The sequence below is a fragment of the Pteropus alecto genome, unplaced genomic scaffold, assembly GCF_000325575.1.
Source record: "Pteropus alecto unplaced genomic scaffold, ASM32557v1 scaffold40, whole genome shotgun sequence".
Classification (NCBI taxonomy): Eukaryota; Metazoa; Chordata; class Mammalia; order Chiroptera; family Pteropodidae; genus Pteropus; species Pteropus alecto.
Window position 1 is genome coordinate 20,120,268 of NW_006431919.1, and position 16,534 is coordinate 20,136,801.

General features: G+C 45.5%; 2 protein-coding genes and 1 pseudogene across 2 annotated transcripts; all 3 read right to left on the reverse strand.

Annotated features, from left to right (window-relative positions):
* Positions 1-1,036: 1,036 nt before the first annotated feature.
* Positions 1,037-1,151, reverse strand: LOC112475310 (annotated as a pseudogene).
* Positions 1,152-3,413: 2,262 nt separating this feature from the next.
* Positions 3,414-5,174, reverse strand: FAM220A (family with sequence similarity 220 member A). The gene has a single exon (XM_025043112.1). It carries the CDS (start codon positions 5,135-5,137, stop codon positions 4,364-4,366), a length of 774 nt encoding a protein of 257 aa, XP_024898880.1. The 5' UTR covers positions 5,138-5,174; the 3' UTR covers positions 3,414-4,363.
* LOC102881615 (small integral membrane protein 10-like protein 2A) lies at positions 5,068-16,528 on the reverse strand. Its single transcript, XM_006906552.3, has 2 exons — positions 16,206-16,528; positions 5,068-5,202 (listed from the first exon to the last, which is right to left on the reverse strand). Exons 1-2 carry the CDS (start codon positions 16,416-16,418, stop codon positions 5,182-5,184), a joined length of 234 nt encoding a protein of 77 aa, XP_006906614.1. The 5' UTR covers positions 16,419-16,528; the 3' UTR covers positions 5,068-5,181.
* Positions 16,529-16,534: the final 6 nt, after the last annotated feature.

Genomic DNA, 16,534 nt, shown 5'->3' on the forward strand with positions numbered 1-16,534 from the left:
TGCAGCATGCCTGCTCGTCTCCGCTGGGTGACGGGTTTTTCAGAAGGAAGCACAGCACTCAGGGACTCCTCAGTCCACCGGGCGTGTGCAACAACGATGACACACACGTCCGGTCCGGTGGGGTTGGCATGCCCTCTCAATTCTACTCGAACGTTTTTAATTTTTATTTTTCCACAAATAGGATTTTTTTATTTGTCACCATTAAAAGTCTGGATTTTAACAGAGTCTTGGACTGGGGGCTCAGACCCATCAGCTCAACCTGTCTCACCCCCGGCAGCTCTTCCGGAAGTGCTCCCTTCGCCCGGAAGCTCCATGAGTTTTCCCAGGTCGGACTTGGGCTTCTTCGGCATTTTGATTTTTCTAACAAAGACATCCTGGGGCAGATAAATAGACTGGCGAGCCTTTTTTTGTGTCTTTGCCAATGCCATCTACAATATCGGTTCACTGACCCCTTCTTTCGAGACATTTGCCTGCACCTCTTGGGCCGTGACTTCTACCACCTTCTTCTGGATTTGACAGATGTGTCGATGCTGAGTGCGGGGACTTTCTGAACCCGAATGTTGGTTTTTTTAGTGAAACCAGTGCAGAACGGATGAAGCAAATAACCATCGGTAATCTTGCCAGCACCATGAGCTTCAATCATGGTCTGTCACTTTTTTGACAGGTACGATCCAAGCCATGGAAATTAGTCAGGCAGTTTCTGCCCTGAACATCCTTGGTAAGTAGATTGAATTTCCTAAATGCGACTTCACCTTTCTGCAGATCACCTGGGCTCACTTCAAAAACACGACCCTTGAGACCAGCAGATGCTATTTTGGTTCCTTGAGTTCCCATGACTAGTGTTTTTCCAATATTTCTTATATTGATCATAACTGGTGCTTTCACATTATACCAATCTTAGAAAATGGACCATCCATTTTCTTCTTGGCTCCCTTTTTGCTGCCTATTTATTTTTTATTTTTTAGGCAAGGCAACTTTGGTTGACCTCACAGATTGCAAGGACCTTGTCAGCTTACAATCCCTTATTTATTTATTATGCCTACAGCACCTGGTCTTCCTAGGTGGTCTCCCATCCAAGTACTAACCAGGCCCGACCCTGCTTAGCTTCCTCAGACAGGATCGGGCTTGTTCAGGATGGCATGGCCATAGATTTTTTGCTGCCTTTTCTAAGGTGCTTGTTTCTGCGGACCACCGTGGTGCTGCTCAGAGAGCAAAAAAGCCAAATGCTTTTATTAAACAATGTCTTGATATAAACAATGTCTTGCTCTGCCGCAATAAAGATCATTTGTTTCAGGAAAAAGAAGTTTACCCTGTGAAGATTACCTTTCCTAATCAGTAAACCCCTTTGCGATCTTTTCTAGTCAAATTTCAGTAGTGCAAATATACTGCTCACTGAATAGTTTTCAGTTTGAAGTGCAAATGAAAGTAAACATGCTTTTTTAATTGGTCCGATTAATAATCGTTTTGATAAAAATGAAATTGGAAAGGAAGAGGTAACATTTTGGGAGCAAGGGGGGCCTCGTGAATCTCAGGCCTCCAATTTCAGATGCTTCCGTGGGACATGTTATCACTCGGCTGGGTTTTTCAAAGCTTCCACCACTAGCTGGCGTTGACGAGCGATTTCCAGCTGAGTCTATAGAGCTGTATAGACCTCGGAACTCTATTTCTTCTCCTTGGAAGGCTTAAAAAAGAATTTTTAAATTATCTACAGGAATGTGTAGAGGAAATTCTATAGCACATTTCTTACTCTTTGTAAAATTAGGGTACAGCAGACCCTTGAACACCACGGGTTTGAACTGTTTGGGTCCACTCATACGCAGATTTTTTTTCAAAAAAGACAGTCGGCATTATGTATACTTGGTTTTCCCATCCGCGGATTCAACCAGCCTTGGATAGAAAGCAGTATTTTCAATGCCCAGTTGGGAATCTGTGGATGCGGAGGGCCGACTGATGCACTGTTCATTTTATATAAGGGCCTTGAGCTTCTGTGGATCTCAGTATCCGCGGTGTGGGAGGTCCGGGAACGAATGCCCCACAGATACCGAGGGGCCACTGTAGCCAAGTTTTGGGGGCGTCCAGTTATACGTAGATTTTCAACCGCACGGAGCATTGGTGCCCCTAGTTCTTGCGTTGTTCAAGGATCAACTGCACAGTGCGTGGTCTCTATGAATTTCAGAACACGCAGGGATTTACGCCAAGCTCCAAAATACACGCTTTGCTTCCTGTTTACAAAATCGATGGTCACATATGAATGATCTATTTAAATACAAGTTTCTTACTTTTTTTTATCCTCTGTAGGCTTGCAACTTCAAGATGTCAACACTCATTCCAATGTTAAAAAAATGATTTCCAAATGTGAATAACCAAGTCCAAGACTTTGTTTCTAAATATAACATGATCATGCTGTTCAATCCTTGAGAGCACAATCATGAAGGCAAAAAAGGAAAACATATGTAAACCCCAGAACTTTTAAAACAAGTTTCCAGTAGTTCTCATTGCCAAAATGATACAACCTGAAATACTTCAAATGAGTGATTCCTTGTATGACTCAACCACGGAGACTTAATTCATCCAAAATACTGTACTAATTACCTCAAAAATCAAAATAAAAAAGTCCTCATTCTACAAAGTCATGAAACTTTATACGGTACATTTACCACCGCCTCTCCACTCTAGAACTTTCCGAAGGAGTAGCCATCTACAGACAGGAACTGAACACAACACAGCAACAAGGGGAAAATTTCAACTAAGTACATGTGAACTAAGAAATTAATGTGAAAAAAGTTACCGTGAACTTTCCTCCAAAGCTTTTAGAAAAAAACACGCCTTATTCTAATATAACCACACGAAAAAATTTCAAATTTATTAATTTAGCATTTGATGCCAAATAGGGAATTCTTTTTTCTTTGCGACTGGTTGAAATTTTATATACTGGCAACTTATAAAACAAAGGAAATAAAACAGTTCATGAGTCATGGCAAGTTCTATCCCAAAGGAGTAGACTTAGTTCATAACAAAAAAAAGCTAAGGAGGGGGAGGGGCAGGGAGAGGGGCAAGCGGTAGCAATCTTTCCCATTTTAAACCATCGAAATGTCCCCTCGCCTCAGTTCATAGCCCATCAGTGACCCCAAATGGGACGGCCATGAACTGGGACTCGGAGTGCTCAGTCAAGACTGTGTCCTTTGAGCCTGGCTGGCCAAAAGGATTCTTACTTTGGGACTCTGTGAGCACCACCCCAAAGGACACTATTTCATTCACCACCAGAGGAAAGTGAGAGCTGAGTTCCGACCTAGCTTTATATTTCGTTTTTCGAGTTCTGCTCCCTAAATCAGCAACCTGCTCCGACTGCAGCTAAAAGACGTCTAAGTATTAGGAAGGCGGCGTTAATAAACAGACAAGGTGCACCAAGACCGCACACATAAAATAAGACATTTATTTTGCTAAAGAAATTTTATTTTTCATTTTCCCAAAATACTAAAGCAGCACACAGTATAAACTGATATATGCAATCCATAATCCCTAAAATGGTTGTCTTACTTTGGGACTCTTTAAAAACTCACCCTCTTAAATTGACCTTTATCAAAGTTGTCAACAAACGACAAAAGGAGTTATCTCAGAAAAATCTTAATATGAGAAATCTCAGCTCCTAGAAACTGGGACTGTCTACAAGGGAAATATTCCATTCGCCTCTGCGACGAGCTACTGCAGTCTCTCACTCCCTTCCACTTCAGGGAACACCGCTGGCGTTCCTAGTTTGAGAAAGGTTTATTCTAAAGAAGTTTTGTATTGCAACCCTCACCATAGGGCCTCCAGTAGACTTGTGTTTCAAGTGGAAGGAAAGGGATTTGAGAAAAGAAGTAAAATTTTGATGCAAACCAAAATTATTCTACAAAGTGCAGAAATGGTAGCAACTCACCATCAACTCAGCAAGGCTCAGGGCAAGTACAGAGGGGCTGGGCTGACTTTTACAAATACCCACCTACATGAGATGAGCAGAGACAAGCAAGGGGATGAGGGGGGGACAGTATCTGGGACAGCAGCCCTTTAGAATGGGTGAAGGCATATAAACGACTTTATGTTAAATCTTGATGTTCTAATCTGATGTTTATATAGGATATGTCAATGTTCTCCTTGAAATGGTTTCCCAATCCTGAATGTCTTTCAAGCACAATTTTAGATCGTGTTTAAAAATTTTCTTCTGCATCAACCAGCTTCCCACAAGTTTAAATTTCACTTATTTTATCTGGTCATAAAAACCAGGAACTTCACGGCTGCACTGTCTGCATCCAGACTTATCGCAAAGAAATCATTCTAAGACAACGTTTAAAAGTAATCTTGCTACGTTTATTGTTCAGCTTGCACCTTAACTATGGCATAACGGCTTTGCCTTCAAAGCTTGTACAGCCAGTAACACCAGCGTCATCTGCAGATCGTCTGCGGTACTTTTCACACGTGGAAGCATTTCCTTGTATTCTACCGTCTGCTCTGAGAACATGGGCTCTGAACGGCCAGGGGGCGCACAGCCGGTCTCGTCATCCGGGAGCACTGCGGGGCATGCATGCAGCACTGCAGACAGGACAGGACGCAGGCAAGCTGGCTGCAGCACAGAGCCTTGTCCCTCAAGGCAGGTGCTTGGTGGCTCGTCCTCAGAAATGCCCACTTCTGACAGTTTTTGACGGCATGGCAGTCCTGACCCGCAAGGCTCTCCTTTGTGGCACGGTCTTCTGTGCCTGTCGGTGGCTCTGGGCCCCCCTCCCAGCCAGTCCCTCACCGAGGCTTCTGTGACGCCACAGGCCAGCCCAGCAAAACGGCCTTCTGCAGGCGCAGGGAGCAGAGCCGCAGTCTTGCTCGGAGCCGCTATGGAAGCGGAGTTTTTTCTTCCTGATTCTTTCAAATATGGAAACACGTTCCCACCACTGTGAAGTGAGAGGCTGACCTCACTCACGTCATTTTTCTTTTCCAGTGATAAGGTCTCATTTTGCAAATTCCCACTTTCACCAACGGCCGGCGCCATCGCCCAGGACGCAGGGCTCCCCTCCTCTGCTCCTCTGAGTCTGCAGAGTCGTTTGTCCGGGTCCTCGCCCTCCCTCTTCACTTTTGCGAGGCAGGTGCCAGGAGACCCTCTCCCGTCCCTCATGCTGTGTCTCTGACGCGGTCAGCCAAGGACACGCCTCTCGGCCTTCAATGGATCTCAATGTGAACCTGGAAAAGACAGTCAAGTTCAAGTGTTATAAGGAAGAGTCATCTTTGGAGAGCCTATGCACCCAGATGCTTCCCCACAGATATGGAGATCTGTCAGTCTCTCGTACGAGGAGCCCTATGTTTTGGTAGAAAATAGGATGACAAGCGACTGATTAGAGATCACAACAAAAAAGAATGATACTTTATTAATGAGAATTCCTAAAAATATTTAAAAATAAGAAAAATATACATTCTTAGGCTTTGTACTTTTCACAGCAGTATAGTCATTTGTGTAGGTTCAATAAATATCTGTCCTTCCTTTAACTGGAATTTAACTGGGTGACTCAACTATGCAACCAACCTTACCTGAAGAGTCCTATTTGAGAATGACTCTCAGCAACTAGGTGTGACAAGCCACTTGTTAGGAATTGAGGCCGACTTTACTTATGGATCCAGCGTCTACGAATCTCAGCCAGGAAAGCCAGCCTGAGGCGGGGTCCTCGCCTACGAGATCCCAGCCCTAAAGTGGACAAAGGTCACTCGCCGGCAGGTCGGAAACCCCAGAATTTTGGAGCCTCAATAAGAGAAGACTTCACCTGAATTTATAGGCATTGCAAGTAAAAATATGGCGGGGAAAGCTTCCTAGGCTGGGTTCCCCACTCAGACTAGCAAATAACGAGGCTTTGACAAGGCCGATCTGAGATTTCGCGTGAAAACTTCTAGACAGAAGTTGATGTGTGATCTCAACAGCAGCTGTACAAGAGTGAACGCGAGGCGGCCCATCTGCTAACAGTCTTTAACTGTTAAGGACCAGCCTTTTCCCGTGGCCAGCAATAACCTCTCGCTGACGTTATGATGCCCTGAATGGGGAGGACGTCCGGCAAAACAAAACGGTGAGAGGCTTTGAAATGGACCAAAAGTAAGATTACTGGGTGCACCATCGAGTGCGGCCTTTGGGTTCCCTCATCTAATAGGGCCCTGCACCTCTGCCTTCGAGCTGCTTTATAACTCTCCAAGTTGTAGAAAACGTGAGAGGAAGGCAAGTGATTTCTTATCAAAAGAAATGAAAGTTAATTTTGTTTGGAGGGATGCAACTGATTATTGCCTTGTGGATAGTGATCAGTTTTATATCTATTTGTAAATTCATTTTAGCATCCCTGAATATGTGTGTTTTGTCTAAATTCTCCTTGAAAGTGACTATCATCTTATTAGTTCCCTCACTGATGAGTTAAAAACGTTTTTGTCACGTGTCCTTTTAAAAAATAACCATAACCCCAGAAGACAATTAGATGGAAAACACAGTCAGCAATTTTTCTGAGAAGCTAGCCTGAGGAGCAGCGCCCTAACCAAAATGCAGTAACTCTACTGGGAAGGACGCAAGTGTGGGTGTGCGCGGTGGAGGCCGGGTGCAGACAGCGACATCTGTCTCGCCTCGCACAGCAAGACAAAGACAAAGCCTACCAGCGAACAGCCGAGAAGCAGCAACACAAACGTGCGACTCAGAGACAGCAGTCACTGCTGAGAAGCAGCTGTCGCTGGAAGAGGCCGGCCATGGGGCTGGACAAACAGTGGTAGGAAGCGGCTGTTCCTCTAAATTGTTTAGAAATGTAAACAGAATATACTGGGAAGAAAACAAAGCAAATAAGTCTTATTGGGGGCTGGAGCAGAAGGCATAGCAGGCGGAAGGTGGGGAGCCAACCGGGGGACAAAAACGAGGCACAGCCACTGGCATCGGGAGACTGGGCTTTGCTGGGCAGGTGGTGAGGGGCACAAGAACTCCCAGCCTGGAAACGCTGCGAGGTTTGCTTTTCGGATGAGTCACGCCGGCTGCGCGAGCCGGCTGGACTGGCAAGGGTCACAGCGGCCCGGCAGGAGCCAGGCCGACTGTGCAGGAGAAACGGCGCGAGGTCATGAGAAGGAAGAGGAGAGTGAGCACGTTTCAGCGTCGGTGACTGACCAGACGCAGAGGACGGTGAGGGGACCCGTTTCTTCTTGCAGTTCTGGGCCACGAAGGTGTCACTGACTGAAAGTGTGTGTGGGGGCAGGGAGAGGTCTGGACCTGGACACAGGGCCCAAGAAGCATCAGAATCCTAGATCCAGAAGTCGCCAGCTTGGGGCAGTGGACACAGTGACAGCCCTGAGAAGGGACAGAGATGGCGGGTATGGAAGGCCAGGTCTTTGAGACCTAAAGAGCAGGGACAAGGGCCCCCAGGGCCGCCAGGGAGAGTGGGCTAGGTGTGCTGCTCGTGCAAACGAGGCAGGTACGGCAGAACGCTGAGGAGCGGCACGTGACCCTCAAGTCCTGTCGTTAAATGGGGTTATCCCACCTCTGGGAGCACGAGAGAAAATACCAGAACAGCTCAGCTTAGTTCACTTCTAGCTCATCACCCTCTCACTTTTTCTGTTTTATAATATACACCATATTTTGGTAGAGCAAAATAGCCACTTCATAAATAAGTACATACCTCTGGGGCAAGCTCAAAACTTTTTACTGATAGAAGTGGGACCATTACTCTATATACCTACTGATAAAAATATATTTAGATACTATAAACCAATATACAAATGTAGGGTGCAAATTTTTTTAATTGCGATATAAATGAAATAACAATAGTTTCAGGTGCATAGCACAATTCAATCAATATCTGCACATGTTATAAAATTATCACAAACCAACACCTATCACCACGCATGGTTACGATTATTATTTTTTTCTTGTGATGAGAACTTTTAAGAGGTCCGATTCTTGTATGTGTAAGTTCTGGCTACAATTCAAAATAATACTTTCAAAAAGTTCAAGTCAAATAAAATTAACTTTTCTTGACGGTTCTCTCAAATTAACTTTCCAAATTATGTCAAACCTTACATTCATTTTACTAATCTGAAATGTACTAAAAATGAACAGTTCCCTGAAATGGAAGCATTCCCAAAATATTTTTAATACATACTAAAATAGGTTCTCAAAAAATTCTTAAGTAAAACAGGTCATTTAATATGGGCCAACTCTCAGGAATTAGTTTCTAACCTCTTTTATTATCTTTGTATGAGAACTCTGTACCATCCTGAGATAAAAATATTCCCAGAATCATGTTAAAATATTTTAAATAAGGCACCATTAATGGAATCAATAATCATGTATTTAATAATGACAGGATAAACTGTTTGCTGAAGATTTTCTAGTTCTCTAGTAAATTCAGCTATAAATTATGTATTTAATTCTTTTAACGAAAAAACTTCAGTAGGTCAGTGAAAATATTTTGGCTCTGAGCCCTCGACTAGCCAGCACTTCTGATATTAGGCTGTTACATAATTTACTTATATTCTGAGAGCCAGAAATAAATTTTGTTTAATTTCTAAACATGTAGTCATTTGTGAAATATTTTTTGTAGTTTTTCCACAATATACTACATATGTTGGCACATTATATTGTACTAAAGTATAAATAATTATACAATTAACTGTCCTTGGCCCCAGCCATGGCATTATTTCTCTCCCATGTCTTAAGTCTACAAAATAATCAGCAGCGTAAATTATGGCAAATCGACTTATCCACCCAAAATGAGACCACCACAATAAAGGAAGGAATCTATTTTGAAGTTCAAGGCAGCATGATTCAGGACAAATAACATGCAGTACTAGGACTAAATTCCTGAACTAGGTCCCCTACCCACTCCCTCTTCCCTCCAAAGAGATGGCACAGGTTGAAAGGAAAGCACACAGGCCAGATGCAGGCAGAGAACAGGATTGTCTGGGTGTGGCCAGGTCCTCGGTGCAGACATGAGAGGTCACCTTCCACAAACACCCCTGCCTGCTCAAGGCAGCTGACCTGCTGTGTCACAACAGGCCTGACCCAATTAGGCAGCTGCTGCCCTCTTGGACTGCTGTCACCTTACCTTCCCGAACCCGAGCTATTAATGGCCTCAGGGACCTGATGGTCTGGATACTACCGCTCTGTAAACTAAAAATATCCTGGCCTCGATGCTTCTAGGCCAGCTGGCAAGGCTATTCCCAAAGGGGACCGGGAGGAGACATGGCCACAGCAGAGGCTGTTTGGCCAGGTAGGGGTGACAATGGGCTCCGGGAGGGTCCCGCCATACAGTGGCTCACACACACACTGCAAGACCGTCCTGGCCCCCCGCTTTTAGATGTGAACACCAGATCACTGAACACTGCTGTGCTCGCGACTAAAATGATCAGACTGAGGCGGCGGCTGAAACGAAGTTCTCCAAGCGCTACCCCATGCAGAGGATGAGAAACCAGAAGGACTCAGCCCCTCCACCGTAAGCCGAGTCACAGCCACGAGAAACGGCGATAGTAGTGAGTTTGTTAGCAACCGTCCCGCACATGCAAATCAAAGCTGCCACAACAGCCAGCTGTGCAGCTCTCACTAGTCACCACCCTGGTGACTCTGAGATGTCCTACCATAATCTTGATGCAAAGGTGTGCTCACTCACATATCTGAGAGCCAGGATGTGTCCCAGCTGGGGACCTCTGGCCATGCTCTTTCCTCAGGATGTGAGGACTCAATATGTGACGTGCCTAGCACCTCTCCTGACCCGCACCCCACAGTCATCCAATAAATGGCAGCTTTTACCTTCATTATCGTCATCTAGAGTGTTTTAGGGAACGAATGACAAAATGCTGCCAAGGAGTTCTGTAAAGCAGAGGACAGAGAAGTGACCACTGGATGGCAACATGGAAGTAGCCCAAACACAGGCTGGCACATCTCAGTGGAGGGACAGAGGTTGAGGCCCAGGCTGCCGTGGCAGCAAGCAGAGGTACCGTGCTGCAGCGAACGCCTCAGGCAACCACCTCTGCCGAGGCCCACTTGGCAGAATTGTGTGCAAACGCCCATGACCTTTCATTCAAGATCATACTCCTGCGACTTTTTGCTACAGATTCAATCAGCAAGCGTTCACTATGTCCCTGCCCGAAGCCAGGCTCTGGGGTAGGCGCAGGGGTTAGGGCCACACGCCAAGCAGCAAAATGGTCTGTCTTCTTAAAGCTGGCTTTCCAGTGAATATATGTACAAGGACAAAAAATGTCATACGCACAAGGTTTTTCACTGCAGAAGTGTTTGGAGAAAGGTCATTTTGGTTCCATATCACACGTCATATATTAAGATAAACTCCAAATGCACATTTATCAGTAAAAAATGAAGTACCAGAATAAAACATGGATGAATTCCCTACAAAACCCACAAGTCAGAGAAGACTCTTAAAGTTGACTACATAAAAAAAAAACACTTCAGCATGGCAAACACACCATAGCAAGGTCAAACCATCACAGCAACCTAGAGGCTGTGTGCGCTTCCTGTGGGAGGGTGGGCGGGGGGCAGCTTGGTCACTGAGGCCCCTCCCAGGGACAGTCCATGGCTGCCATGAGGCTGCAGTGGGTGAGCTGGGGCTGAGCTCCTCAGGGTCTCTTGTCAGATTCTCCCTGTAGCTGGTGACCTGGCTGCCCACAAACGGGATCCAGTTGCCCATCTTTTTATGGGTTTACTGGCCATCTGTGTATCTTCTTTAGAGAAATGTCTTTTCAAGTCCTGTGCCCATTTCTGGATCAGGTTGTTTTTGCTGTTTAGTTGTAAAAGTACTTTATACAGTCTGGATGTTAATCCTTATCAGATATATGATTTGCAAATACTTTCTCCCGTTCTGTGAGCTGTCTTTTTCACTCTCTTGATAGTGTCCTTTGATGTGCAAAAGTTTTTAATTTTGAAGTCTAATTTATCTACTTTTTCTTTGTTGCCTGTGCTTTTGGCAAGAAATCATTGCCAAATTCAATATCCTGATTTCTCTCTATATTTTCTTCTAAGAGTTTTACAGTTTCACCCCTTAAGTTTAGCTCTTTGATCCATTTTGAGTTAATTTTTATATATGGCATATGGTTAGGGTCCAACTTTGTTCTTTTGCATGTGAAAGCAATTCATTTTTATTGGATCTTACAAAGCTATCAGGAGGTGCTAAAGTCTCAATGTCTGTGTTCCCCTCCAAATTCATATGCTGACACCCTAATCCCCAGGATGATGGTATCAGAAGATAAGGCCTCTGGGAGGTGCTTACGTCATGAGGGTGGAGCCTGTGAATGGGATTAGCGTTCTTATAAGAGACCCCACAGAGCTCCCTAGCCCCTTCCATCGTGTAAGAACACAGTTGGAAGGTGCTGGCTATGAACCAGGAGGGCCTTCATGAGACCTTGACCATGCTGGTACTTTGATCTTGGACTTCTCAGTCTCCAGAACTGTGAGAAATGTTTGTTTATAAGCCACCCAGTCTACGGAGGTGAAGAAACACTTTTCCAAGGATCATTTGAGAAGCAGTACCTGGCTCCCTCCTCAATTAGGGCTGCTCCCTGGTCCCGGAATGCTCCCCCCAACCCTAAGTATTCACAAGCATATTTAAGAAAAAAATTTCAAATGATAATACTACACAGATCATTTCTGAACTTGTTTTTCTTTATAAGTGGTGGATCTCTTTTAACATTAGCACATATAGATCTAATTTGTACACTTTAATATCTGCTTGAACCATTATATGAATATTTGTAAGACTTTTTAAAAATAAGTCAATATATAGATGATGTATTATAGAACTGTACACTTGAAATCTATATAATTAACTAATGTCACCCCAATAAATTTAATTTAAAAAATATTTAACCCCCAAAAAAACAAGTCAAGGATATAGGTGTTCACTATACTATTCTTTCAAATTTTATATAGGTTGAAAGTGTTTCAAAAGTTTATGAACCATGATTCAAGCATTCACTTGAAAGACGAAAGACTCCATACTACTTCTACATTTCCTATGTTTGGTATTTATCATCTCGAAGTACACAGTTGTTCATTATCTCTGAAGCCAGAACAAATCAAGTTTACCTGAGCTCATGCTTTTGACTTGGCTGATTTAAGCTTTTATAGAATTTTCTTAATAGTCTACAATTTCCCCCAATTTTCTTTGAGGAACTGATGTAAATTAAGCAACAGAATAAAACTCATTTCAAGCTGCGACTGACCCTAGGACTGGGGTTTTGAAATTTATACTTTCTGACATTGTTTAGAACCAAGATTATTTCATTAGAGCCAAAGCCGAAGTCCTTTCGAGGCCTACAGGACACCATGTGAGCTGTCCCTAAACCTCTCGGTCCGAATCTCCTGCCACCTTCTTCCTCACTGACCAGCACCCCGCTGTCCTGGAACACACAAGGCTCGGGCCAGGTGTAGGGCCTTCTCTGTGCGAAGCGAAAACTCCTCTAATCCAGACATCTGAGGCTGAGGCCCTCCCCTCCTACAAGGTTTCGCTCAAATGCCACCTGCCACCTAATCAAGGAGGCCCATTCTGACTGCTCTTTTTAGTAGGCAACCAGCTCCCCATCCCTACCTGCCATCCTGAACTCTTTTCACCTGACTGGAATGAATGAATGACAGGTAGACACTGAAACACACGGAGCTGTGGATGTAGAAAGTCATTCGGAAAGGGAAGACTACGAAACAGCAGTTAGAAACAGAATGAGGAAAAGGGCTGCACAGAGGGAGGGGCCAAAGCAAGGTCCTCAGGCCTGGTCAGCACAGGGCAGTGTGGCTCACAGGGACGGCACAGAGGCACAAAGACACTGCTCAGTTTGACAACTATCACCAATCATCACAATGTACTCTTCAACCGTTCTTTTTCAGGCCTCCCCTTTTAATACTTACGAGAGTCTGAGTGACCTGGGCTAAGACACTTAACTCTTCCCACAGCCACAGGTGCAGGCGTGACCTGTTATTTTATAATAGGGTCTCAGTACGATTTTTTTTCTTTTAATTTTTTAGGCAAGGCAACCCTTGGTTGACCTCACAGATTGCAAGGACCTTGTCAGCTTACAATCCCTTATTTTTTATTTTTTACACCTATAGCACCTGGTCTTCCTAGGTGGTCTCCCACCCAAGTACTAACCAGGCCCGACCCTGCTGAGCTTCTGAGATCAGACTTGTTCAGGGCAGCATGGCCACTGACTCAGTACAATTTTTTTTTATCTTATACTACATTTAGGTTTTGGTATGGATTGTCATCTTTTTACTGCCGCGTATTCAAGTTCTATATAACTAGGTAGGATGCTAATGACTAGATTAAGGCTTGCTCGCAAACAGTATTATAAAATCATAACTCTTTCCACTTTACAAAGCCCTTCTGCATCTATTTTCTCAATCATCATTCGTATTAAAGAGATATTGACTTCCTTAAAATGTCTTGCTGCCCTACAAAGGATTTGGGGGTTCTAAGTAAATGTGTGCGAAATAAGAGTCCTTTATCTCTTATTACTCATAAAACAGATTCCAGCACCCCTGCAATGTAGAGGGTGAGCAGATTTCTGAGTAAAAAGATGGTGGTAAGCTGGGGCTGCCCACTTTACTCAGCTTCTACTTCCTGTTGCAATTCCCTTTACCAGAGGCCAGAATAGGTAAGTCAGTGATTTTCCACAAATGAACAGAAACACTAAATGCGCAGGGGAGCTGAAAGCAGCAGATGTAAAGAGACACGGCATTCCCACCCTGTCCCCTCCAGCACGTGAAATGGCTGCTGTTGCACTTGATCAAGCCCGAGATCGAATCTAACATCCTCACACAGTTCAGACAGCCCTCTCACAAGGTACCTGATGATCGCCTTACCTGTGTCTGCCACCCTACTCACCCCTGACCTGACTGCTACCCAAGCATTCAGCTCCCGAGTCTCCACAGCTGTGCTGTACTTGGGCCATTGCTTGGCACCAAGTCCACCGAGTCATCCACTCTGGGCTGTTGGGACTCATGCACCTAGCTCTCCTGACTGCCCACACCACAGTGACAGAGCCGACTTCTCTCTGTCATTACAGAGCAGATTCCCTGTTACGAAATTTGTATTTGAATAACCTTTCCAGAGATTATCTCACTGTCCTACAAACAACTGCGAGATCAGGAATCCTTTATTCCTTATTGCATATGAAACAAACAAGCCCACGGCACCCTCGCAATGAAGAGAGCAGGTGCAAGATCATATCCGTATGGTGACCACAAAAGTCCTCTCTGAGGTAAGAACTGAGGTGGGAGAATGTACATTCAGAGCATTCACAGCCAAGGGACAGCACATGAGCTGGAAAGGGCCACACGTGCAAATGCCCAGAGGCTGGTCGGGGCTTGGTGCACACAGAAAACCGCGAGAGGAAACCGCAAGAAGAGTGAGCAAGGAGCAAGCCAAGTGAGCGGTTAGAAAGGTGAAGGGAAGTCAGATTTTCAGGGTAAAAATATGTGAACTACACTGTGTGCAGTGGGAAGTTTTGTTTTGGGTGAGGAATGACATGATCTGATTTACGTTTTAAAAAACTTCTCTAACTGCTCGGTGGAGAATAGATAGAGGCTACTTGCAATAGTCCGGGCAAGTGATTATGGTAGCCTGGACTAAGGGGGTGATCGTAAATATAAGTGGACATACGAGAAAGGTGATTTTTTTAATGGTACAAAACTGATTTGCAACATTATATACTATGTTTTCTCTTACATTCTTGTGATTTCATAAATGACTGCAAATTACTAATGTAACCCTAGAACAAGAGTTTCCGAAGCAGGAGGTTGGGGGTCAAACACAGCCTGTGGACACATTTTGTTTTGCCCAAAAAGTTTATTTTTTTTAATTTGTGTTAATTTGATATCTAGAAATCAGAATTTCCAATTTTCCTTGGAAATCACTAGATCTGGCAAACAACAGTCAGCTAGTGGCAGCTGGCCAGACAGAGCACAGGCTTTCTGGTATCCCAGTGCCCACGCCCAGCACCCTTTACTCAATCATAGCACCTGCTGGAAAGATACCCGAGTTGTCCGCTCTTCTAGTCTGGCACCACTTAAGGATGCCATGAGTCCTTGCTCACGAAAAAAAAATCTCAACTTGGACCTTGAAGCAGAGACCCATGAAGCAGAGACCCAAGTTCATCTCATTTGCTCTTAACACACTTTTGATCAACAGTTGGTTTTTAAATTGTATGTGGCCTGCCATCACCAGTGACAGGCACCCAACACCTGAAGGTCCAGGCACGGGGACAATTCCATTTTGATGCAACCAAACCAGAAGAAAAAAGACAAAACCTGCCTGGTCTCAACATTGCCTGGTCCTACTGCTCAGGCTTCCTCTTTTTGCATATGAAAGAGCAACACAAGCACTGTTAAGACTGTAAACCCCCAGAGGGCAGGGACCTGTCCCTTCTCCATCACAGAGCCTGTGCCAAGCACTCTGCAGGCACTCCAAGATAGGTAAATGGAATCCAAGAGGAGCTTGGCACTTGGTCATCTACGACACATTTGGAAAGGAATAATTCTCAATCTGACGACTTTCCGTTCCACTAGAAAAACGCATCTGTAGTTCAAGGGATGTAGAAACGTCAGTCATTTATAATGGTAATCTCCAGGGAGCTCTGTGCACGCGCGCACGTCTACTATTTCATATCAGAATTGTTTTTGGCCTCCGAACCTTTCCATCTCTACCTAGTCCACCTCATTTTCCCTCATCTTCACCCCCACCCCACTTCAACCCGGACCAGGATAAATAAGATTCATCTATCAGAACATTAGTTAACAATAATGAACCCATTTTAAGTTTCAATAATTTTTTGCGAAGCTTTGTAAACTTCGGGACCTAGGAAAGTCAACCACAGAGCCACCACCGCCCAAGCCCAGTCTGCAATTTTCTGGGCAACATTTCCTTTCCACGGCCAGTACCCACCCGTCTCTCCGCGGACCCCTGCCCCGGCAGTAGGCCCTCAGCCAAGGCAAGACGCTCCACGCCGCCCCCACCACCCCAGCCTTGTTTGCTAAACGGGAATAACAATAACCTCAACGGGCTTTTCCCCGTGGGGCTGCAGGAGAAATGCACGGTGCTTGGCAAACACTCAGCATCCAGCTTGGCAGCTCGTGACAGCATCTTCATCGTCCGGGGAGGGGTGGGCCGGGCCGCGCCGGGCGGATCGCACTCGGGGAGGGTCGGGGGAGAGGGGCCAGGCGGGCGCGGCTCACCCACCTGCAGGCGGACGTTGAGCATCATGGAAGCCACGATGTACAGGTAGGGGAAGTTGATGCGCAGCCGCCAGGCCAGGTCGAAGAAGATGAGCAGCGTGCGGGTCAGCCCCTTGCAGAAGGCGCGGTAGGAGCCGCGGGTCGCGGCCCAGCGCGACAGCCGCACCGCCAGGCCGGACAGGGCCGCCGCCGCCATCGGTCTGTTGTAGCCTCCCATACAGCGCCCAGAGCCCAGGGACTCCTGCCGGCTCCGCGGACCCACCGACCGACGGACAGAGGGAATCCGTGCGGGAGGCCGACGGGGTGGCCCTCCTTGCCCTGCAGCCCTGGGAC